Below are 26,428 nucleotides of genomic sequence, written 5' to 3' on the forward strand. Positions count from 1 at the left end.
TTCTGACGTGGCCGGTCACCGACTGTGTTGCCTAGTGGTAAATATGCTGTCTTGCACTGTCGCAGGGATCCAATTCTACAGACAAGGCTGCACATTAACATCTCGGCCACATAATGCTGTATGTGCGCAGGGTGAGGGCTTTTTAGCTTAATCCAGTATTAGAGTTGAGGATTTCTTTGATCTCTGCACTGAGCTTGTAAACTCCAGCCAAGTATCCATACTCTGCTTGGGTTTACATGTACTACAGATTTTCCGCAATGTACATTTAGAAACAAACAAACAATCTGGAAACACTTTTAATGTCAATTTGCAGAATTAATAACATACATTAATCCACAAAAAAAAACACTTTCAATAAATATACTTCTATGTATTTACACACACGGTCAAAAAACAAGACAGACTATATACAGGAACAGCAGAAACAGTGAATCCTCTATGGGGAAAAATAAACCCGTGACAAAAATGTGAAAGAAAAAACAGACTTTTGTAGTATTGATCAGTGGTTTAAGGGAATGTGGCATCAGAAAATGACCTATTAGTTTAAATCAGGCTTCTGTAGCACAAGAATTTTTGGAAAAAAAACAAACAAAAAACTTTTCATAGTAATCTTCACACAGTTTTACAAATCTTTATATAGCTCCAGTATATTCTGCAGCACTTTACAAGTTAGGGGCTCATGAACAAATATCAGATACTACAAAATAACTTAGTTTACCAATTTAAGAAGAGTGAGGACCCTACTCACAATCTGTAAGGAAATAGACAAACAATAACAATTGCTTGTTGTGTATGGTCCAGCCATCATTAAATAACAGAGCACCAGTCAGTATTTGTCTAGATCAAGATAAATCAAGTGCATGAAGGAAGAACTAGACCGTTAACATATCTTTGTAACTAGGCCTATCATGTTATTAGGGTACACTGAAACTATGGACACTGGGAATTGTCTAGGACAGTGCATTAATGCCCAGTCACACATAGCGAAATCGATGATACATCACGGTTTTTGTGACGCAATAGCGATCTTGCTAGTGATCTCATTATGTCTGACAGGTAGCAACGATCAGGCCCCTGCTGTGAGATCGCTGATCGTTACAAAGCTTCCTGGACCATTCCTGGGTCGTTGCGCTCCCGCTGGGAAGTGTACATCGCTGTATTTGACACCTTATCAACGACCTCGTTAGCGATTCAGAACTGAGACACGTAGGCGTGCATAAATTGGACTTTTCCGCGCCCCTTGTCCCCGATTGGTGGTCGCTACAGCGTTCTCATTTTCCGCCGTGCATAAAGAAGGCAACAGAATAGCGATTCCATCCTTTGTTTCTGACCTCGTGCTGGATTGCAGATCCTAGCAGAATTCTCCGGGCTGTTGATATCCATTCATTCGACTGAGTCCTAATTTTGCATAATTTTATGCACGCCTTTGTGACACAGTACAGTCCCCATCAAGGTGTGGATCGTTGAAATAGCTGCTGTGTGAAAGCGTCCCAACGACCGCCGATATCGTTAGTTAGATCGCTGGGGCGGCCAAAATCGTTGGGAAGTTCTGGATGTTTGACAGCTCCCCAGCGATCACAAAACTGTGACGTAATAACGATCTCGCTAGCGATCTCGTTATGTGTGACGGGGCCTTTAGACAAAACTGGAGATGCATGAGAATAGACAGACTTGAATGAGTGGTTCAGATTATAAAGAATATTTGTCCATCACCCGATCTGTCCTCTCAATGCTGCTAATGTTCTAAGCCTGAGATATTGGAGGAGATCAATGGTGGTGTAGAATTGAAGAGCTTTGTGGATCCGTATGATAAGTTTTATATTTTAAGTGTATAGTGGATGTGCAACCAGTGCAATGACTGGCACAGGGTGGAGGCATCAGTGTAGGAGCAGGACAGAAATATCAGCCTGGCTGCTGCACTCAGGATTGATTGGAGAGAGGAGGAGAGTTTCATAACAAATTGCAGATATCCAAGTGAGAATGAGTAAGAGCAACAGTAGTTTTTTTCAGCCTCAAGGTCAGAAAGGAAAAAGTTTTAAAGTTACGGTACTTTATTTTCAGTGCAATCAGGTAGTGTCAACTTTTTTTTTTTTTTTTTTACATTAGCAATGGATCAGTTAAAAAAAAAAAAACCTCTGAAGTACAAAGCATGGCTTCAGTGTGCTTTATGGGTCTCTATAGACTTTAATGGCAGAATCTGATCTGCAAAATCAGAAAAGGACATGCAGTCAAACAGATCTCTCTCAGATCCATGCTGTGAATGGGCATGTGAATACATCCATTCTGCTCTATGGGTGGAAGTGCTGTCTATGCAAGGGAAGGGGGTGGGGAGAACAGTCATCTGCACTGCCTCGGAGTGCTTTCGTTTTTTTTTTTTTCCATGGACCGCACTCAAACCAAAAATGTAGTCGTGTGAATGAGCAGAAGAGGAAGAGCCAATAAATGAGACACTGCAAGCAGTCTGAGATGTAGCAAGAGAATGTTCTATAAGCCTTAAAGATCCCAGAGTATAAGCAGTTGGCTATTACGTCTGGGTGTCCGCCTCAAGCAGGCGTACATACCCAAAAATGATGCATGGCAGAGCGCACGTTTGCTCTTTCAGCACTTACATCTAAATCCTGTTTTGCGGGTGGTTCGGACTCAAGCCCCAACAGGGCCACTAAATGGGTGTCTATACGCAATGTGAAAGCACCCAAGCCATTTCTTTCAGGAAGAGCTTTCAGCAGGCTTCTTATCAGAGGTAGGATTAGTGAATAATGAGCTCACCATCTGTGAATCCTCACTATGCTCCACCTCACAGATTAAGCTTTGACCCCTGATTTTGTATTGATGCAGGTGTATGTGTATATAATGTCTGTTCACATGGATTTCCTGAAACAGTCTAAAGCTCCAGTGGCCAGTATGAAAATTTACAAGATTTTATTTTTAATTATATTAAAACAAACAAAACCTGATTTTAAACAATAGTTAATTTGTGGATGATCACTTCCCTTTAAACATCACAGCATAGGAGGTTGTACGAATGAAGCCTTCATATAACTATATACACACACAAACAAGGTTCCTAGTACAGCAAGTCAAATGTTAGGAGGTAATGCCAACAAGTTTGCTTAGGAGTTAAGAATACAGTTTTGTTGGTCACATGCAGTCTACCACATTGCTTGAGCCATGGCCAATATCCCGGATCTGGCTAGTCAGACAAGCACAGACAGAAACGCCCGCTCCAGCCCGGCAGTGAGCCACGGTTCCAACATGCTCCCATCTGTAGTACAAGATGGAAAAAGGCAAGAATGTTATAAACCAGAATATACAAGATGCACTGAAGGATAAGAAAAGCAATCAGGAAGAGGTGTCATCTTCTCACTTAAAATAGTAGGAGCATACTATGGAATACTGATCTCTGGGACTGAAAAACAAGCAAGGTGTGCCATGATATACTATTACCTGTTGCTAATTGGGTCAAAGGACTCCACAGTATTCAAATAGGCATTTCCATTATGACCACCAACTGCATATATTTTGCCCATTAAAGATGCGATGCCCACTCCACCCCTTGGGGTAGTTAGCTCCGCAACATATTCCCACTTGTTGCTGCGTGGGTCATATCTTTCTACTGAACTGAGGGGCGAGTTGTCGTCAAATCCACCTGTAAGGGTAAAACAGAAGATTTGGGATCAAAGTAAAATTACAACAAAAATTGACTCCTTCAGGAACAGACTATCCACCCCAGTACTGGTACTTGGATACAAGACAAATAAAAGTCAGGTTTCTGGTGCCAAAGAAGAATTCTTATAGCCCCAGTATAGATTCAGCGATCTGCCTCTTTTTCTGGTGATTGATATCACAAGAGAGTTAATGAGAACACAAATCTAGTGCCAACATATTTTTTTGTTAAAAGAAATGGTCATCAGGTTCCCCTCCCACCTAATGTGAATGCTGGAAACAGTGTCTCTACAATATCCTGCACTGTCACCTACTTGGCTGCTTGCTATAGTTTTGATAAAAGTTTTAATCAGCATGAGACCACCACCACTAGAGGGTAAGTCTGCCATATTCATGAGTTATGTATAAGCCCACCACACAAATAGAGCTTGTAAATATGGAGGATAACATGGCAGCAGGTTTACTAATCCTGTAGTGATAATCTGCTGATAAATCATTGTTTTATCAAAACTACATCAAGCAGCCCTGTAAGTGATACATCGCTGAAATCAGGGTCTGTCTCTACATTATGTTGCTCAGATTAGGTGGCAAAAACCTGGTGACTGCTTCCATTCAACTCCAGACCCAAGAGTTGATTCAGAAACAAAAAGTCTTCCCTTAAACATATCCAGCATTATCCACTCATGGCCTTGGCATAAAAAACCTGTACATGGTCACATTGTACAACAGGAATAATAAACGTACCCATTGAGTTAAATGCAATTTTCAAAATGGTGTCTTGCTGTGAACAATGTTTTGTATGATTAAATGGACTAACCTTTGTTATCCACTCCATAAAATAGTGTCCTACTTTCATTACACTGGTTTTAAATCCTGATCACAAGCACAATGCAAAGGCCATCACAGGGGCTGTGCAAGCATGTCATTTACAAGGATACCCATAGTAAGAAGACCACAAGACACTTACCTACAACATACAAGCAGCCATGAAGCTCACTAACGCCGTTACCAGCTCGTCGCTGGCCCATCTCCTTCACATCCACCCATTTGTCTAGATGTGGGTCATACCTTTCCATACTTGAGAGGGAAGAGACGCCGTCATTTCCTCCCACGGCATAGACATGATTCTAAATACAAATGTACAAGGTATACCATTACTTATAATAAAAGGCAAGTTACAGGTTCAAAAAGTACCGACACCATATAAATAAAACACTATTAGGGTATATGGACATTCATAGATACCATGGAGGGGTGTTCCAAGGTGGAGAGCCATTACAAGGAAGTGGCTTCTATTCTGGCAGCTTGAGTGGTCATGATACTACCTGCTAATGCAGGGGGAAGTAGGGTGGGGGACGACTATAGACATTACAAGAGCTACATCAATAGTTCGCGGATCTGCACAGCAGCTCCATTCGGAGAACGGATTGCCCAATGGGAATCTGTAGTAAAGGGCTTTGGTTCTGAGGATATTGCAGTTTGATCAAGTGCTGCGATACCGGTCAGTGCCCAGGTACACAGACATTACAGATTAGGAATACAGCAGGATGAATACGACTGCACACACATTGGCCACAGTCCTGGGTGCAAATGAGGATTCTTGAAAGGCTTAATTTTTTTTTTATTGTGGTTTGCAGGATCCTCCAAAGATTAAATGGATAAAACTACTTAATAGGAATGTTTTTTTAACTGACATGGGTACAGCACTCCATGTCATGTTGATGATACTGATCCTTATAGGTACAGTCTAGGATTGTGGTGGGTTAAAAAGTTAAGATTGTGGAAGGGTCACTGGCCAAATTCTCTGGAAAGCTTAAGATATGCCCAAGTGATGGTAAAGCTAATGGCCTCTCCAGTTCTGTGCGTTTATGCCCAGACTGGAAAGGGCTAATATAATATAATATATATTACACACATATTGTACTTTGAATGACAAAATGCTGAAGGAAGCTTCGGTGAAGGGCTACAGATAAATCATTTACTACCTGCCTATGATGAGTAAAACACATTGATATTCTAGGACTATTCTTCTAATGATTGCCTAGCCTAAAAAAACCTCAATGTAAAACAAAACATTGGTTTTGAAAAACCTTTATGGAGCCATTTATATCAATAAATATGGCCTCGAATATTTTTCCCTTTTGTGTTAACACTTCTTTAGTGTAGCAGCATACCATTAGAGCGACAGATCCTACGCCTCCGCGAGGGGTGTTCATTGAAGCCACAGCAGTCCAGTGGTCAGATTCCACATCATATCTCTCCACATGATTGAAGCACGTGCTGTCATCCAGTCCACCAATAGCATATATAGGGCCACCAAGGGATGACAGGGCAATGCCTCTCCTATGAAAACCAAATATTAAAAGGTCATTAATAACTGGAAGTGGGTATATTGCTAGCAGACCACAATAAGCAAACTTCTGTATGACATGTGCAACTTGCAAGATGACCATGATAGGGCTTGTTCACACTTCAGTGTATTTCTACAAAAAATATCCATGGGCCCATTCACTTATTGAAGCCAAAGGAGCAGCTATTTTTGTCACAATAGGAAACCTAAAACATACTGGACTTTGTTACATGGGGGCTTATGGGTGATCAGGAAATCATTCATAAGCTGCAAACCTTGAACAGCACTTAGACAAGAGCAAATACAGCACTGACATGATATCCAGAAGTGTTCATTTCCAACTTTAAAGGGTGCCCTGCTACAATCATGCTGTCTGAACCGCTGGCAGCAGGAATCAGACATTAGCTGCGCAACTGCAGCCAGGCATGTTTTATTTCAAAATGTTGTGGCAGAAAGAAAAATACAAAATTTACACTGAAAATCCAACTAGTGCCTTTGTTTCAGCTGACAGTCCCTCCCAGCCCCCACCAATGACTGACAGCAAGAACTGTCAATCAACTAGACTGTTGAGCAGCTGGGAAACATGCCTTGGACTAGTGAGCCAAGATATCGAAAATCCAGACAGGAACTGTTTTTGACTGACTAGTCTGACGCAAGTTCCCAGGCAGCTTCTCACTATAAAAGTTGATTGAGTTCTCTCCCCATCACCCATGGGTGGGGGCAGGGAGAGAATGACTGGTCAGCTGAGACGCAGGCCATTGCACATCTAGTGTCCGATTTATGCTACCTGTGGTTCAGCCAGCACGAGTAATGACAGGGTCCCTTTAAATCTCAGGTATTAGTGCAGGTAGCTTACATGGTAACACTTCTGTTTTCACCTCTGACCCATTCCATTTAGGGCACATCACACATGAGCCAAGCAACATTGCAGTCCAGGAGATTATCTTCCCTAGAGGTCATAGTCCATTATGCTCTGGAAATCCAAGTGGCCCATTACTGCTTTAATGTAGTGAGGTGCGAGCTCAGATAAGGGGTTATCCAAGCATGCTCGGGTGCTGAGTATCTTCAGCATGCTTGAAAAATAGGTTAGAGTCACTGCAGCTGCATGTCGTGTGTCTGTTCGACAGTCGCAACACATGCAGGGATTGCCTAACAAACAGGTAATCCCCGCATGTGGTGCGGCCGTTAAATAGACTAGCCTCAAGCCTATTTTTCGAGCATGCAGAAGACACTCGGTTAGCACCCGAGTGTGCTTGGATAACCCCTTATCCAAGCATGCTTGTTTATCACTACTTGTATGCCCTCTGTAAAGTAGCACATGCAATGGGAAAAAACCTGCTCCATATTCTTAATAGGCTTTATGATCATCTTTCCCTTCATTAATGGCTATATGCACATTACATTTTTACTCCAAAAGTCATTGTAAAACTGTAATGTATATCCCAACCAGATACATATAATCTACTCTGGCCCCACATGTGCACAGTATACAGCCAATCCAAAAATCCTACTGTAAGCAATAAACCTAGTTCCTGTGAACTTTGATGAACAGTTAGCCCTGGGCAGGAATGCCAGGGGCAGAGATTCCCATAAAAAGTGCTGAGCATGCTTTGTAGATTGTGAACCAAGCAAGAACCCTTGTGCTCTGCCACTTGTCAAACTGTCCCTATGAGGTCTCAGAAGGGCACAGTCAAAAGAGCCTTTGTTCAGCCATCTAACACACTGCCAACGTGCACAATTGGTGTCCTCCCTCCTAACATTCATGCCATGCTTAGGATTTAATGCAAATTACAGCAAAAGATTCATTTCTATCTTCTGAAAGTGTAGGCCAAAAGAAAAAAAAATAAACAATTTTAAAAATGCAAAAATGAGACTTGGCTGCGCCTTTAAGGCATTTAACTAATCCCACAGACTAGCTTTCAGATCTCACTGCATCACAGGATTTTAGCTTCACTATAAGGAATGGACCTGTCCCCACATTTTCTGACTGGTCAACATCTATGGCCCGTAATAAAGGTTATCATGTCATATCATTGCATTACTCATCTTGCACTGATGCCTTTACCTTTTTGTATTCATTGAGGCCTTCATCATCCACTTATTTGTTAAAGGGTCAAATACCTCCATGCTGCTTAAATGTTCATTTCCGTCATGCCCACCGACTGCATACACCTTTCCTAGAAAAATTAAAAATTTATAGATAAGTCTTTGGAATACAGACTAAAAGTAGATCGCTCGTAGCGTATAGGCTGCTATGGTTCTCAGAAGCGCGAGTCACCGCCAAGAACAATAATCTTGTGCTGCACAGAAGATCACTTCATCCATGAATGAGCATTATGCTCCTTCATCGGGTGATTGGCAGTCTACAATGAAAGATCATGAACGAGTGTTCTTAAATACGCCTGTTCACAGTAATCTTTTAGTGTAAATGCACTGGGTGGATATTACTGTAAAAATAGAGCACAAGAAACGTTCATTGTTCTTTATACAATAACCTCTTTATCAGCAGGATGGCAGTGTGACAACTACACCAGAAAAGGCTATAAATGTCTGACATGACAGTTCTCATACACCTGATATAACTAGGAGATGCAGTTGTAAGCTTGCAAGTTCCCTTTAACATTTGTAACATACAGTGACCTAGTAAGAAGGACAGGAGACGTTCTACTTACCACCCACAGAAATTACACCCACATGTCTTCTGCGACTGTTCATTTCAGGGCCAAAGAACCAGCTGTTCTTGCTAACAGAGTAGCATTCAATACTGCGAAACGGGTCACCCGAGCCCCCACGTCCTCCCACACAAAACAGAACACCTGATGGGAGCACAACCAGGAGTAAATATACATTAGAGTAACTATTTTTACATTTGTAATGAGCATTGTCACAGTGGGGGAAAGAAAAAAAACAAACAAACAAAGGATATAGTGTGTATGTAGGTATACAAATTATGCCATAGACATCTTATTAAAATAATCCTTTCATCAATATATGGTTGCACCATAAGGATCCTTCTTCAGGCTGATACACGTTTTTAACTTTCACTTGCTCATATTGAAAAATTTTCTGCAGCAGGTTACATTGACATTGAAGATATGACTGCCACATGGCAAAACGTGCCTTTTCCATAAAATTACTGAAGAGAAGGGGCAGGAAATTAAACATTCATCTGCACTGCCTCATTGAATAACATTGGTCTGAGCGTGGCTGTTTATTTCTCATGGACAGCACTTGAACTGAAAATACAGTCATGTGAACCAACCCTTACTAGCACCTGTCCAATCGACAGCTCAGATTCCTATACTCCAATATTTCAATACTAAATATTTAAAGTACAAGACAACACAAGGCATCAGACAGACATTGGCTCTTTTTTTTTTTTTTTTTTTTACTTATAAAATCACTGTCAGTTTTGGAAATTTTATCAATGTCAGTCATTTTCCATAGGACTTGAATTGGAACTTTATTAAAAAAAAAAAAAAACATTTTTTTTAAAAAATAATTAGCCCCATAGACTATAATGGATACATGTTTGTGACTCTGACATCTGAATGATGTTTAATTTGGCGAAAGCCCAGTGGCATTTAAAAGAGGAATGGCAATGCAATGGCTGCCAGCCACTGTTATTTTTTTTAAAATTGTAAGAAAACATTGATATTTTAGTTACCAGCAGTCTGTTTCCTGGGAGTTGTGCGAATAGTATACTCAAAGTCAGGCACAGCCTGGCTGCTCAAGTGCAGGTAATAATTCTTTGCTTCGTCTAGTAGATCTCTGCATTTCAAGTCTTGTCGGATGATGTCTTCCTTGGCCACAATGGACATGAGGAATTCAATGGGCAGGAGAGGCAGTCGAACCTAAAACAGTGTTTTGTAGAAAAAGTTAGAAAGTAAAAGAAAGCGAGAACTCTACTTAAAGGGAATCCTCCAGAAGGTTTTTGCCTTATAATCTGGAGCACCGTGATGTAGAGGGAAGACACCCTGACTACAGCGATGCGTTACTCAAGTTGTATTTTGCCGTTTCAATAAAAAAAAAATACAGTGTTTAATCAGCAGGAAATCAATAGAGGACTAGCTGTCTAATGTATCCTAAACTAACACCCCCACCACTGATTGCAGACTGACAGAAAGCTGCCAGTCAGTGGTGTGGGTGGGGTTATAGAAAGCTCAACTGCACTCTGCAGCAGAGAAAACTGATAACTATTGCACCCAGTAAACTAAGGGGTACATCGCTGGATTCAGGGCCTGTATCCCTACCTTCAAGGGAACCTGCCATTAGATTAAACTGTGCCGCCTATAACTGGGGCAGTATGATGCAGACACTGGCTCTGTCATTCCAGCCAGAGATTTTATAATTTCACATAATATCTATATATTATTCATATACAGTTGTGCTCAAAAGTTTACATACCCCGGCAGAATTTTTCTTTTCTTGGCCTTGTTTCAGTGAATATGAATGATAACAAACCTTTTTCTCCACTCATGGTTATTGGTTGGGTGAAGCCATTTATTGTCAAACTACTGTGTCTTCTCTTTTTAAATCTTAATGACAACCAAAAACATCCAAATGACCCTGATCAAAAGTTCACATACCCCAGTTCTTAATACCGTGCATTGCCTCCTCTAACATCAATGACAGCTTGAAGTCTTTTGTGGTAGTTGTGGATGAGGTTCTTTATTTTCTCAGATGGTAAAGCTGCCCATTCTTCTTGGCAAAAAGCCTCCAGTTCCTGTAAATTCCTGGGCTGTCTAGCATGAACTGCGCGCTTGAGATCTCCCCAGAGTGGCTCAATGATATTGAGGTCAGGAGACTGAGATGGCCACTGCAGAACCTTCACTTTGTTCTGCTGTAGCCAATGACAGGCTACTGTCATTTGCCAATGACAGGTCGACTTGGCCTTGTGTTTTGGATCATCGTCATGTTGGAATGTCCAAGTACATCCCATGCGCAGCTTCCGGGATGAGTGCAAATTTGCCTCCAGTATTTGCGGATAACGTGCTGAATTAATCTTACCAAGTTTCCTGTGCCTTTGTAGCTCACATATCCCAAAACATCACCGATCCACCTCCGTGCTTTACTGTGGGAATGGTGTTCCTTTCATCATAGGCCTTGTTGACCTCTCTCCAATTGGAACATTTATGGTTGTGGCCAAAAAGTTCAATTTTGGTCTCATAACTCCTAGTTACCTTGTTCCAGAAGTTTTGAGGCTTGTCTCTGTGCTGTTTGGCGTCTTGTAGGAGAGATTCTTTGTTCCATTTGCGCAGTAATGGCTTTCTTCTGGCGACTCGACCATGCAGCCCATTTTTCTTCAAGTGCCTCCTTATTGTGCATCTTGAAACAGCCACAACGCTAGTTTTCAGAGAGTCCTGAATTTCAGCTGATGTTATTTGTGGGTTTTTCTATGCATCCCGAAGCACGTTAATCAGCAAATACTGGAGGCAGATTTGCACTCATCAGCCCAGAAGCTGCGCATGGGAAATACTTGGACGTTCCAAAACACAAGGCCAAGTCGACCTGTCATTGGCTACAGCAAAACAAAGTGAAGGTTCTGCAGTGGCCATCTCAGTCTCCTGACCTCAATATCATTGAGCCACTCTGGGGAGATCTCAAGCGCGCAGTTCATGCTAGACAGCCCAGGAATTTACAGGAACTGGAGGCTTTTTGCCAAGAAGAATGGGCAGCTTTACCATCTGAGAAAATAAAGAACCTCATCCACAACTACCACAAAAGACTTCAAGCTGTCATTGATGTTAAAGGAGGCAATGCACTGTATGTGAACTTTTGATCAGGGTCATTTGGATGTTTTTGGTTGTCATTAAGATTTAAAAAGAGAAGACACAGTAGTTTGACAATAAATGGCTTCACCCAACCAATAACCATGAGTGGAGAAAAAGGTTTGTTATCATTCATATTCACTGAAACAAGGCCAAGAAAGGAAAAATTCTGCCGGGGTATGTAAACTTTTGAGCACACACACATAATGTACTGAGAATACAGGGGGTGTACTCACTTATGCTGAGCGCTGTATATATATTGTTTACTGATAATATGGGGGTGTACTCACAAAATTCTCTCTCTCTCTCTCTCATTCTGGACATAATGTCGTTATTGCTCCACACTGAGCATGCTCAGTCTATAGAAGCTTCGGACAGAGGGACACACACACATAATATATATATATATATATATTACATACATACACATTACAGACCAAAAGTTCGGACACACCTTCTCATTTAAAGATTTTTCTGTATTTTCATGACTATGAATATTGTACATTCACACTGAAGGCATCAAAACTATGAATTAACACATGTGGAATTATATACTTAACAAAAAAGTGTGAAACAACTGAAAATATGTCTTATATTCTAGGTAAATATGGTAAATAGTAGCTCTATGGAGCAGAGCTTCACATCTCAATTACAGGGGTTTGTCCATGAGTGTCGCAGGGAGTCAATAGAAGCTGTGTGGGCATCATTTAAATGCTGCTGTCAACCGCAGTAGTTCAACCACTTCAATGCCGCTGTCGAACTCCAGCTACTAGAGATATTTAGCACAGCTAGCATCGGTTTAGCATTAAGCAGTCTGAGCTGAGAATGCTTCATACTGTCCTTATTGAAGCATGATGAAAATGTAGGCCATAGGTTAAGGTGTTAATAGGAGCACCGCTGTAGTACCATAAAGTGACCACTACAGTGTATGGCGCTGTGGTATTCCGGCTCTGTACACATCTGGAACCTGTGAACAGCTGATTGACTTGGTGCCATGTCAGATCCGATGTAGGTCATCAATATCAACCCCTTTAAAGCTCAAAGATTAAAATAAACTTTTATACATAGGGACCAAAAATAGGAGCTAAAAATGCAACACAAGTCAGTTAAAAGCATTACCTGAGACAGGATTTCATTCAGCCACACTTCATGGTGCTGCGGATTAGCTCGGAGCCACTTTATAGCTGCATTGTAGACCTGCTGCTCGTCCTCGATGTTTAGATCTCCAGAAGACAGTAATTTGTAGAGGTGCTGAGGGGACATACTGACAAAATCCTCACACTCCACCACTTCTGCGAAATGGTCACAAGCATAGCGATCCGCCATGTCCATCAAGTCCACACGATTGTGGCTTTCGGCAAAAGCCCGGACAGCCAGGCAGTTAGAGGGGTGAAAATGTAACTTCATATATTCACAACAAGCCTTGGCAACCAGTTCCACCTGAAGGATACAGGCGGCATACAGGAGAGGCTGAACGTTGTCAACAGTCAGGGTGACTTGTGACGAATAGGCAAACCTTACCAAGTCTTCAATGGCATCACCATCAAAGTCACGGATCTCAATGAGAGTCTGTTTGGCTTCTGCCATATCAGACAGGAACATGGCACGGAAATATGGTATCACGCAGGCCAACACAAGCTTGTGGCATGGGATCAGCTTACAGCCAACCTAATTAAAAAAAACACATACATGTAAAAGTGTAGAAGATTTCTTCTGTGAGTACAAATGGACTCTGCTCAACTCTGGATCAATGTAATAGGGAAAAGGAAAAAAAACAAACATAACACCCATGACAGACGATTTAGCATGTACTGATCCTCTCATTGGGTTCTCATGGTGTTAAAGGGGTATTCCCATCTCCAAGATCCTATCCCAATATGTAGTAGGCGCAGCATCATCATCATCATCATATACCTCCAATTAGAAATGTAGTATAGTATTTTTGATTCGCTATGTCTCTTTCTTCATGTGCAGGCAATACAGGACCTTAGGTATCCATGGTTACGACCACTAGCTAACTGTCACTGTACCAGTGGACGTAACCGTGGATACCTAAGGTCCTGCAATGCCTGCACATGAGGCAAGTGGCATAGCAAATCAAAGATACTATGCTACGTTTCTAATTGGAGGTATTTGCTAATATTATTATTATTACACCTACTACATATTGGGATAGGATCCTTGAGATGGGAACACCCCTTTAAGCCAATAATTGCTCAAGTGTTTAAAACACAGCAGCTTCCATAATCTACAAATTAAAGTTAGGACAAGTTGTTTTATTACAGGTTTACCAGTTCACTGAGCAGGAATGTTACACAGGTAACAAGGTCCGTACCCATGAAGTATAAATGCAGCATCACCCTCATAATAACCCCTTTACCCATCACAAATGGAGTGGTCCTTGAGCATGTGCGATACAGAAGGTTTCTACTTCTCATAAGTCACTAACTAAAGGCCCTCTAATTATCAAATACGCAAGTGTGAATGGTGAACATGTCTTCCTCTTCAAAAGATCTATTTTCATGGGTTAATACTAGAATAATGACAAGCATACTGTGTTCAAAGGGCAGTGCTTCAATTACAAAATTAATGTGGGTTGGGAGAGACAAGAGAAAATGTCAGATTGTTTAGTGAATCCTGCATTGAGCAGGGGGTTGGACCAGATGACCTTGGAGGTCCCTTCCAACTCTACCTTTCTATGTTGAAAAAAAAAACAAAACAGTACCTTAAGTGTGATGTCACACAGCTCACCCACTTCATAGAAATGGAGAAGTGAGCTGTGAAACTCCTTCCAAGCCTCATCAGCTTCAAAGACAAAGGAGCCATCTCCCTCACTGTCACTCGTGAAGGACTTGTCCTGGTGGAGCTTCCTTTTCCCCTTCGTCTGCGGTTGCTTTGGTTGTCCAGGGAGCATGGATTCTGATGCCATCAGAAGTGTACAAAACTCTTGGAAACCACAAATACTTCATATCAATGGATATGGCCAAAAAAAGCAGTCATCTTGATCTGTCAATAGAATTAAAAGTATAGTATAGAACTTTAAAGCTCTGCAATTTCATACATACATCTGAATTTTCTAAACTACAGTATTGTTTTAAAGCATGGATCCTCTAAAAAGGTCACCAATGGTCAAGATCTTATATGGATTCTTATTACCAGCAGAACCAATATAATAGCTAGCTTCAATTCGGGCAAAGATGTAAATCCAGGGGTTGTTGTCCAAGAATAGACGAGAAGCCATAGGGTGTTAAAAAGAAAACAAAACCCCTACAACACTATATAGTATATAAGAGATACTACCCCTCAGCACTGTTCCCCAAATCAGGAGCAATTAGTCCTGACATCAATATTTGGCAACAGGAATCACTTGACCATGTCAACCAGTCAGACGAAGAATGAGCACTGCAGCCACCAGAAGACCAGCTAAGGTCATTGCTCTGAGTGCTTAGGTGTACACCCCCCTGTGAACATTAATAGAGAGTAGTTCAGTTGTGGAAAACCCCTTTAAATTGGCCAAACAAAATAGATAAGTGTCAGTATAGTGTCCCCAACCATCGAGCCTTAAATGCATATATCCAAGGGGGATAGTTATGAAACCAGTGTTCTACCAACATCTCTCTTAACTCTAAGACCACCCTGAAGGAGTTATCCAGCACCTCACTTCTGCAACAAGATGTGAGAGGCCATCAATATTGCGACACTGGCCACTGGCCTGGTCAGCAACTATGGGCCACACATCCCATTCACAGGACAGGAGCACATGTACAAGTCCCACAACCAGACAGCACCTCTCACCATCGATGCTGAAGTGAAAGGATCAGGATAACCCCTTCAAGAGATAGTATGAAGCCAAGTGCTTCTCCCACCTGCACTCAACTACTATACAGTGTGGCTCATCCAAGCAGTAGTCATTGCACAGAACTAACACTAGCAGGCTAATTGCAGAAGACAGGAAAAACTCGCTTGCCAACTTCTTGCTATTGAAATGATAGCACGAGAACAATTATCCAGTAACTATGGAAACCCGCAGTAAGAAGCCGGGTACTGACGTGCGAATGTGAACTTTGAGCCTCCCACTTAGTGAATGTATAATTACCCTCAATAATAAGCAATGCTAATCACATACTCCTGACATACCACGGCTGCCACACATAGTACGTCATGGTCAGAGATATAAGGCTGTGAGCAGATCCCATATCTGCACTGAACTTTACAAGTGGTTTTTAGGGTAAAGACTTATAGGCCTCTTAAAGAGATACTCCAGCCATTACTGATAGCCCTGCTGCATGTCTAATGCATATACTGTTGTAGATAACAGAAGTAAAAAATATACACAGCACCAATGGAAGACACCAGGATCCATGTACAGCACAGGCGGCAGGAGCTCTCCAGAGCAGCAGATGCTCGTAGTATTGGTCTGGCCTCATTCAGAAATCCGTTATTCATGTACTTGTTCTATCCTGGATCTTCAGAAGAAGATGAACCCAGTAAAGTCTATAAGGCTGATGACACCCCCACACACACTTTTTTTTTCTTACGCCAAAATCCGCATCGCTCTCACCAACAAGTCAGGTAGTCAAAAATCCAAAATGGCGACTTGCAATGGTCAGGCTTAAGGTGCTTTCACATTTGTGTTCCAGCACCCATTCGGTGGCCCCAACAGGACTTACAGTGCCTACAAGTAGTATTCAACCCCCTGCAGATTTAGCTGGTTGACACATGCGGAATTAACTTGGCATTGTGACATTTGTACTGTAGATCAGCCTGGAAGTGGGAAATGCACTGCAGCAAATTTTTTTTTTTTTTTGTTTGTTTTTTTAAAACGTTAAAAGTTAATTCAGAGTGTCATTTATTATTCAACCCCTCAAACCACAAGAATTCTGTTTGGTCCCCCTAAAGTATTAAGAAGTAGTTCAGGCACCAAGAATAATGAGCTTCACATGTGTGGATTAAAGATCTCTTTTGCCAGCCTTTTCTGACTATTTAAGACCCTCCCCAAACTTGTGAACAGCACTCAGACATGGTCAACATGGGAAAGACAAAGGAGCATTCCAAGGCCATCAGAGACAAGATCGTGGAGGGTCACAAGGCTGGCAAGGGGTACAAAACCCTTTCCAAGGAGTTGGGCCTACCTGTCTCCACTGTTGGGAGCATCATCCGTAAGTGGAACGCTTATGGAACTACTGTTAGCCTTCCACGGCCAGGACAGCCTTTGAAAGTGTCCTACCGTGCCGAGGCCAGGCTTGTCCGAAGAGTCAAGGCTAACCCAAGGACAACAAGGAAGGAGCTCCGGGAAGATCTCATGGCAGTGGGGACATTGGTTTCAGTCAATACCATAAGTAACGTACTCCACCGCAATGGTCTCCGTTCCAGACGAGCCCGTAAGGTACCTTTACTATCAAAGCGTCATGTCAAGGCTCGTCTACAGTTTGCTCATGATCACTTGGAGGACTCTGAGACAGACTGGTTCAAGGTTCTATGGTTTGATGAGACCAAGATCGAGATCTTTGGTGCCAACCACACACATGACTTTGGAGACTGGATGGCACTGCATACGACCCCAAGAATACCATCCCTACAGTCAAGCATGGTGTTTCTCAGCCAAGGGGCCTGGCCATCTGGTCCGCATCCATGGGAAGATGGATAGCACGGCCTACCTGGAGATTTTGGCCAAGAACCTCCGCTCCTCCATCAAGGATCTTAAGATGGGTCGTAATTTCATCTTCCAACAAGACAACGACCCAAAGCACACAGCCAAGAAAACCAAGGCCTGGTTCAAGAGGGAAAAAGTCAAGGTGTTGGAGTGGCCTAGTCAGTCTCCTGACCTTAACCCAATTGAAAACTTGTGGAAGGAGCTCAAGAATAAAGTCCACATGAGACACCCAAAGAACCTAGATAACTTGGAGAAGATCTGCATGGAGGAGTGGGCCAAGATAACTCCACAGACCTGTGCCGGCCTGATCAGGTCTTATAAAAGACGATTATTAGCTGTAATTGCAAACAAGGGTTATTCCACAAAATATTAAACATAGGGGTTGTATAATAATTGACCCACACTTTTATGTTTAAAATTTAATAAAATTCAACTGAGCAACATAACTTTTTGGTTTGTAAGATTTATGCTTCTGTTCATAAAACCTACTCTCGTTTGCAGTTTGAAGGCTCTAACTTATTTGCATCTTATCAAACCAGCTAAATCTGCAGGGGGTTGAATACTACTTGTAGGCACTGTATGTCTGAACCACCGTGCAAAACGGGATTTGGATCTATGCACCGATAGTCTGTGGCCCCATAATGGTGCCGGACTCCAGTAGGCGTATACGCTCAAAAATGATGCACGTCGGCTTATATGTCCAAATCCTGTTTTGCAGGGGTGGGGTGGGGGTGGGGGTCAGACATAAGCCCTGACGGGGCCACCGAATGGGTGCCGAAACGCAATGTGAAAGAACCCTTAGGCCTAAAAGCCCCAAGCTTGCAAGATACGTAAAATATACATCACAGCACCCAAGTTGGTAGAAAAAAGGTTCTTTATTCCATCGCAGAAACATCTCAACCGAAAATGAGTCTCAAGCTGCAGTGAGAAGGACTCATCTAGAGACAAGTCAGTGAAGCCAACGACATGTCCAACTGCAAACAATCCAACCATCAACATGCTGGAGATTAAAAACAAAGTGACATTGATCTTAGAGGGATTATCCACTTTTGTGAACAATTTGTTACCTACATACAATTTGGGCAAAAAATCATTTAGCATTTGGGTTTCATTAAAAATGTTGCACCATTCACCTTCTATAGCCTCTGCTATACTGTATTGCTGGCTACAGAATGAGATAACGGGGTCAGCCACATCATCTTTATCAGATATGCTGAGGACATGATTTTGTCTACACTTACTTTATAGGTATGACTGGTTCTCCTGCACAGAGCTCCCATCCACAAAACAGATGGAGGAGCATGGGACCAGACCTGGTCATCAGTCTCCAACTGTAAGGCTATGTGCCCACGATGCAGAAATGCTCCAGATTTTTCTGATTGTTTCAGCATCTCCCTGGCAGAAAAAACACATGCGGATTGTACATGTGTTTTTCCTGCCAGGGACATGCGGAAGTGAAGCGTTCTTCACTTGCATTTCCACATGCGGGTTCTCAAGCGTTTTCCAAGCGATTTTAGCATCACTTGGAAAGTGCTTGACAACTTGGTCACACTATATAAATCCATGCAACCGGGATGGATTTATATAGTGTGACCGAAAGAATGGTAAAAAATAAAAAAAATAATATTATACTTACCTTCTGATGTCCCCCGGCGTCCTTGTCTCGGCTTGCCGGCAGCTCGCAGTAGACTAAAGGGCCTGCCGATGTCAGCGGTCGCGTGACCCGTCACATGACTAAATGACGTCACCGCAGGTCCTTTCGTCTACCGCGAGCTGCCGGAAAGCCAGGACAAAAGACACCGGGGGCTATCAGAAGGTAAGTTTTTTTTTTTGTTGTTTTTTTTTCTTCTATGTTCTATGGTACCTGGGTCCGGAGGAGAGTCTCCTCTTCTCCAAACCCGGGTACCATCCGCACATTGAAACACATGGAATCCGCATGTACAGATCCAGTGATGCGGATGTCATGCTGTCCAATGCAAGTCAATGGCGGCGAAGAAGCCGTGCTTCCGCAAAATAATTGGTAGTGCTGCGGATTTTTCCGCAATGATAATCCACAGCACATGCAGATTATCATTGGGGAACATGGCAGACCATTCTACAAAGCGTTTAAGCATTTCTGCAACAGAATTGCCGCTGCGGAAACACTTAAAAAAGGCATAGTGGGCACACAGCCTTAGACATCACATGGGAAAGCTGCTTTTCTATTGAAGGAGACTGATGGACTGGTCCCATGCCCCTCCACCAGCAGGAGGACTGGAGAGCTGAGCAATCTGATGGACTGGTCCCATGCCCCTCCACCAGCAGGAGGACTGGAGAGCTGAGCAATCTGATGGACTGGTCCCATGCCCCTCCACCAGCAGGAGGACTGGAGAGCTGAGCAATCTGATGGACTGGTCCCATGCCCCTCCACCAGCAGGAGGACTGGAGAGCTGAGCAATCTGATGGACTGGTCCCATGCTCCTCCACCAGCAGGAGGACTGAGCAATCTGAGAAAGCAGAAGTACAGTGACCCCAGAGGCTTTAGGAGGAAACAGTGCCCAGTCTAATGAAATCCAATTGTAAAAGGGATTTAGACCCAAGTGCATGAATTTAAGAAACAAGAAAGTTCACAAGGGAAGACGCCTCCTTTAAGGTCACTCAACACATCTTGTAAAAGAACACCCTCACCTTCTATACATTCTTACAGGTCCAGAAGTCATCACAAGTTTACAGTTAGTAAAAGTAGGTGATCAATGATAGCGCCTTCACCTACAGTCACATCACAAGTGCTCAGCCTAGTTATAGAGGGGCACAGCCAGGGGTGCAGGGTACCAGGGTCACCTACATGCCACAGCCATGACCCGGGACCTTCAGTTATAGTAGATCCGAGTCATGCCCTCATTAATGAAGGGGCTGTGGGGTGTACAGTACATAGACCTGCATGTCCCATACATGTGAGTGACAGGGAGAGCGTTGGACCATCATGGCTACAAGTAGATGGTAAGCTCTTGTGTCCAGCTCCGTGTAAACACATCAAGCTTACACTGACAGTACATACGGCCATATAAACAGTGATATCATCACCGGAGCACATGGACCAGCACTTACCGAACAGGTCTAGTTCACCCCGCGCACTGCCGAACTGTCTCCGCTCCTGGACTCAGCAGCTGCTTCTACTTTCACTCGCCTCCTTCCCTTATATATGATCAGAACGCATGCGCAGCATTGCCCAGCGGCCATCTTTGTTGTGTGCAGCTGCCAGTACGCAAGCCGTAAAGGAAGTGCGCGTAGTAGGACAAGGCAAAAAGCAGCAAGTCTCAGAAACCTCAGCTGTGATGGCGCCTCCTGCTGTTAGAGACTTCAGTCGTGAAAAGCTCACTGGTTACCCTTAGCACTCAATCAGATGACTGCACTTACTCTGTTTGGATTCGGTTGCTATGGGCAATACTTGTTTTTGCAGATATTTGTCATTTTAATAAATGTTTGAAAGAAAAACATAAAAAGATCTGGAGTTTCTAGAAGAAAGTGTAATATACAAATTGCTTCTTCAGAGAAGAAGAGGACTAGAACTCTACATTACTATGATTTGGGATAAAAGCCAACTTAGAATCTGAGTTTGCAGACACTTATAGCACTGCTCCTCATCAGGGTAAAGTATGACATCTGGGTGGGCTAGATGAGGGGCTCTGGACTGAGGTCTAAGGGGTAACGTTTCTCCTTGTGGAGAGTGACATACCGGCTCTGGCACGCCAAGGTAAGAAGGCTTATTCGCCATGCAATGTTCCTCTGGGAAATTGAATATGCAAATTGCTTCTTCAGAGAGGAAGAGGACTAGAACTCTATAGCGCCACTTAGCCAAATCAGATCTCATACTTTGCAATCAGATCTCATACTTTGCACTGACGAAACACTGTGTTTGCAAATTGAGATTCTGATTTGGCTTTTATCTGATTTGCAAGGCTCATTAAAGGGTCGATAGTGACTTGTAGGATCGCTGCTTCCAACAGCTGGCGCTATAGAGTTCTAGTCCTCTTCCTCTCTGAAGAGGCAATTTGCATATTTAATTTCCCAGAGGAGCATTGCACTGCGAATAAGCCTCCTTACCTTGGCATGCCAAGGCCGATATGTCAATCTCCACAAGGAGAAACGTTACCCCTTAGACCTAGTCCAGAGCCTCTCATCTAGCCAAATCAGTTCTCATACTTTGTGCTGATGATGGGTAATGCCCTGAAACAATGTGTGCAATTTGAGATTCTGCAGGCACACAGAGTGACTGGAGACTTATCCCTTTTGACCAGACAGCTCCTTTAATCTTGAACAGTTAAAACTAAACATTTTTACATAAATACAAAATATAAAAAAATTGTCGTTCCTTCCTATTGAGGCTGAAGGCCAGGGTAACTCCTGCAATCTGTTAGATTGAGTCAGTCGAAGCCCTATTAAGAACTATCAGTTTACCATATACAGTGCTATCGTGACAGTATAACTGACGCGCCCCCTGGGCCGTGGGGTTACTCGGCAGCCGGGCCTATGGACGCTGGAGGGGGATATCACGGTGGCTGGCCCGGTCCGTGACCCAGGGCGGTCAATAAAAAGGGGAATTGGTTTTTCTATTTATAGGGGATTTATAAAGTTCGTGACGCCACCTGTGGAATGCGGCCAAAGGGAGCCGCCGCTGCGGAGCAGTCCTCTGAAGCTGATGTTACTGCAGCAGGAATGGTGTGGCTCTCCACAGGAAGAGCTAGCTCCAGGGCAGTGTAGATATTGTTGGTTGTGCTGGGCATTGTAGTGCAGGGGGAAAGATGGCGCAGCTGAAATAATGGACGGAGGCAGTGCGGTGCAGTCATCCGAGTCTTTACTCACAATTCTCATGTACGTTCCACTGATACACTGCGCTGGTGCCAGCCTCCCACGTCGCGCTGCGTTCACCAGACCGGGGATTCAGCTCTTCATCAGGTAGATTAGGAGCACCTGACGGAACCCCGCTTTCTTATGTTCCTCTCTAGACCGACTTCACGCTGGGTCTTCTCCCTCCTGCCCTGCGCTTCCCCACTCACAGTCCCGCTCGGGTGCTCTGAAGTCCCTCCTGTCAAACTGGAGTTCCCGGACCTGCTTGACCCTCACAGAGATTAGAATGGGGCTTTGGCAACTGAACTATAAAAGCCAGAAGCCTCCGTTTTTTCCAGCCGAGACCTGGAGTAACACGGCTGGTCCAGGGGCCGGTCCCCTTCTTGCGGCCTGATCCCTCTGACTTCTGACAGATTCGGGGCGTACGGGTGCCGTCCTGCACTCGCCGTACCCCCTGGGATCGCTTCAATAGAATGGAGCTTCCTCCTCTGCTCCCCTCCTGGGCCTCTAGCACTAGGCCCCACTTGTGGGGCAGAGCTCCTAAGGAGACTCTGCTCCCAGACTGTCTTCACTGACTGACCTACTGAACTGCTCTGCCACCCTAAGATGGCTTCCCTTTATATACCTCCTTCTATGGTGCTCCCCTACTCTGCTTCCTCCACCCACACCCACCACTGGTTCCCCCTACCTCTGGGTTCCCCCCACTCCAGCCAGGGACAGGGCTCAGCAGGAAACACAGCGCATCTTGCCCTTCCAGCCGGCCTGGAGTAGTGTAGTGTTGAATGTGGGTGTTGAGGTTCCGGGCAGCACTCCCTCCTTACCTGAGAGAAGGAGACACCACACCTCTGGGTGAGGTGCAGTACCTCTGTGGCGACTGAACCCTCACGGGTGCCACATAACTGGCCCAAATTTTATATGAACTCCAAATGATGGGTAATGAAATGCAAGTGTAGCGCCCCGAGGGTTCGGTTGCTACAGGGGTATTGCACCTTAACCAGAGGTGTGATATTCCACTCCCAGGTAAGGATGGAGTGTGGACCACGGCTCAGTTAGCTGCATACACACACTCACCCCATTTCCAGGGGACAGCTCGACGGTGCTCCCATTTATATATATGCAGGCACAACTGACCATATCCCTGGCTGGAGTGGGGAGGGGGGAGAGAACCCAGTGATGTAGGAGCAGAAGGGGACGGTTTCTGGAGCATAGGAAGGAGCTCATTGGGTGCTGGTCACCTGGGCTCACACAGAGAAGCAGATAAAAGGTGGGCGCCATCTTTAGTCAGTGGTCAGAGAAGTAGTTTAGCCAGAGAGAGCTGACAGGGAGCTGTGGCTCAGCCTGAGCTCAGCTCCACGAGGCAGGCCTAGGGTGAAGGCCAGAGCCAGAGAGGAGAAGAGAAGAAGGAGAAGGAAGGAAAGAGGAGAGCCAGAGGAGTAGAAAGGCTCCAGAAACAAGAAGGCAGAAGGTACCCTAAGAACCCACGAGATATCGGGTGAAGGGTCAGGCAGAATAAGGGTACCGGATTCCCAAGTTGGTGGAGGTAAATCATCCCTCAGCCAAAGACCGGAGGTCGTGATCATCTATTGGTGCGACCCCCCGCCAAACCTGCTAGGAAGGCACCATATAGGATAGCGGGAAACGGGGCCCACGTTTGCCCGCATAGATCCGCGGCAGCTGGACAGAAGTTTGGTCACTGGTGGGGCACGAGAGGCCAGAGAAAGGACAGAAGGGGGTCCTGTGCCATACTCCTGAATTGCCTGGGGGTTGACCGAGCCCCTCACCTGGTGGACGCAGCACGGCTTGGGCAGTCATTGCCGGCAGAAGTGACTCGGATAACAACTGTGAGTAAAAGACCCTGGACTGCATCACTGACTCTGTGTGATTTATGCCACGCCTGCACCATCACCCCCAGCATCCCATTACACTGCCCTGAGGCTATACTCTTCCCGTGGGGAGTTTATCCCTCTGCTGCACACCAACACCGGCCTCAGTGGTCTGCCCTGCAGCGGCGGTTCATCCTGACCGCAATCCACGGGTGGCGTAGTCGGACATTCAAAACCCTACAAATAGACTGCCACAGCATTTGGTCTGACCACCCTGAGCCACGGGATCGGGTTGCCACTACTACCCCCAACATTGCACCGAAGCCCAGTTCCGGGTGCCCCACGGCCCAGGGGGCGAGTCGCAAGACCTGGCCAAGTAGATCCAGGATCTTGCAGCGCTAATTCAGCATCATGAAACTGCTCAAGCCCAAGACACAAAAGCACTTTCGGTAGCACTGGTGGGTGTGGACCCACTGCCCCATGGGCTGTGCTTACCCTGGAGGGGCATAACTAAGTGTCTATTGGGTCTTCACTAGTGCTTCTGATAGTGCGGATAGGCTAGGCTGCTGGTAGACACCAGGTACCAATCCAGGACAGACCCCAGGTCTGCAGCCGCTGACCAAAGGGTAAGAAACACAGGTACGAGGTACAGGATGGCAAAGACAAAGATGTGGTTAGACAATCCAAGGTCTGGCAGGCAGCACAGGTTTGATACACATAGCCAAGTTCAGGATCAGAGAGGTCAGACAGGTAAGGTAAACAAGCAGGTCAGTAACGGGAGATAGAATATGGCGGCATGCATAAACAAGGGGCTAGGAACCAACATTCAGGCAAGGAATGGAGGGTGAGGTCGTCTGATATATCACCTGCTAGCAGGTGATAGGTTGGGGAAGTAAATCTTTGCAGGACAGGGTGGATACAAATTCCTGCAGAGTTTGGCCCCGTCCCCCTATGACTCAAAACAAGCACAAGACATCTCGGAGCGATGGTCATGTATTGGATTGAGCAGAGCGAAACACACGGTGAGTAGGGCGGCGCTTAGGCCGGTTTCACACGTCCGTATATCTCCGGTACTGGAGATATCCATGTGCCGCATCAAGATTACACGGTCCGGCGCCTGGGAATCAGTGAACAGTTAGCGCTGTTCCAAAGCGCCGGGTGCTGAATGCTGTCCTCATCATGGTTCCCTGTCGGCGCTGCAATCAACACAAGCAGGGACAATGATGAGGGTAGTAGTGTCTGCTCCCACAGTGTCTACCTGTGTAAAAATAAGAATAAAATAAAAAATCCTTATACTCACCTGTCCTAAGTGTCCCCTGCTGTAATCCATGCGACCGATCAGCAGAGGAGCCGGGGAGAATGAGCCGCTGCAGCGAGCGGCCCCCTGACCTCTGCTAAGCTTAGGAGCGGTGTCCTGTCACTAACTGAGCGCAGCTCCGGGGCCAGGGCAGCGCTAACTGTACACTGATTTCCAGGCGCCGGTAGGTGTCACACGGATGGCATCTGTGTGCGGTACGTGTTTACACGGACCCATTGACTTGAATGAGTCCATGTGATATGTGCTGTCGTCCAAAAACTGACATGTCTCCGTGTGGAAAACACGGTCCGTGAAAACACACTGAGATGTGCACAGACCCATTCATTTGGAGATACTGACGTGTGAAAGAGCCCTTAGAAAGCGTGTAAGTGGCCGGCATAATACTTTCCTAGACCATTCCCTCCCAAACTCAAGATGGTTAAACTTGTCATCTGTATTTCAGGCTTCTCCCACATTAATTTGCTTCTGAGAGCCAGCATGTGAGACCCTATTTCACTGCTGCATGGTGACCTCCAGGCTTGGGCCTTATTCTCCACCACCTGATGCTCCAGAACTCTCCAAAGCTGGCTCTTTCTTTAAGACCTTTAGGCTCCTGTATAACAACCCTGACTTAGTAGCATTTGCCGGGGCAAAGTAGTGCTGATACTTTACTGAGTTTCGGCAACTGGGCCATAGATTCCCAGTGGAGTGACTGGGCCTATTGGCATTGGTTTCGTACTGGATTTTCTGACCAACTCGAGGAAATGTTAGAACAGTTTCCCTTGACGCAGCCATGTTCTTGGCAATCCATCTTGATAGGCTGCTGTGTGAGAGCAGTCAGGAATGCACTGTTGTCTCTGTACCTTTACTTACGACTTCTGGACCTGCTACACTTACTGAGAAGGCCATGGAGATTAGGGTGACTCTGTCCATTCAACAAGTGATCAAGCGACACAAGCAGGATTTATGTAGCTACTGTGGAGAGTCTGGATGACAGATGCCTGCCCAAGGATGTTGCTGTCAGAAAAGTGCTAGCGCCTAGGT

General features: G+C 44.6%; 1 protein-coding gene across 1 annotated transcript; it reads right to left on the minus strand.

Moving 5' to 3' along the window:
• Positions 1-282: 282 nt before the first annotated feature.
• Positions 283-20,677, minus strand: KLHL8 (kelch like family member 8). The gene is made up of 10 exons (XM_073637153.1): positions 20,525-20,677; positions 14,510-14,790; positions 12,904-13,452; positions 9,681-9,867; positions 8,686-8,829; positions 8,079-8,190; positions 5,838-6,006; positions 4,631-4,790; positions 3,445-3,646; positions 283-3,262 (listed from the first exon to the last, which is right to left on the minus strand). Exons 2-10 carry the CDS (start codon positions 14,711-14,713, stop codon positions 3,139-3,141), a joined length of 1,851 nt encoding a protein of 616 aa, XP_073493254.1. The 5' UTR covers positions 14,714-14,790; positions 20,525-20,677; the 3' UTR covers positions 283-3,138.
• Positions 20,678-26,428: the final 5,751 nt, after the last annotated feature.

This window comes from Phyllobates terribilis, unplaced genomic scaffold (genome assembly GCF_046119375.1).
Source record: "Phyllobates terribilis strain yellow unplaced genomic scaffold, ASM4611937v1 Scaffold_1__5_contigs__length_1240528914, whole genome shotgun sequence".
Lineage (NCBI taxonomy): Eukaryota > Metazoa > Chordata > Amphibia > Anura > Dendrobatidae > Phyllobates > Phyllobates terribilis.

What these genes read in the sequence shown, in the direction of transcription:
- KLHL8 (XM_073637153.1), bottom strand. Translation starts at nt 14,713, where the DNA reads ATGGCATCAGAATCCATGCTCCCTGGACAACCAAAGCAACCGCAGACG. An exon ending in GCCTCAATGAATACAAAAAG is followed by an intron (nt 6,007 to 8,078) that starts GTAAAGGCATCA and finishes TGGTTTTCATAG; the next exon opens with GAGAGGCATTGCCCTGTCAT. An exon ending in TGGCTGCTTGTATGTTGTAG is followed by an intron (nt 3,647 to 4,630) that starts GTAAGTGTCTTG and finishes TTACCCTTACAG; the next exon opens with GTGGATTTGACGACAACTCG.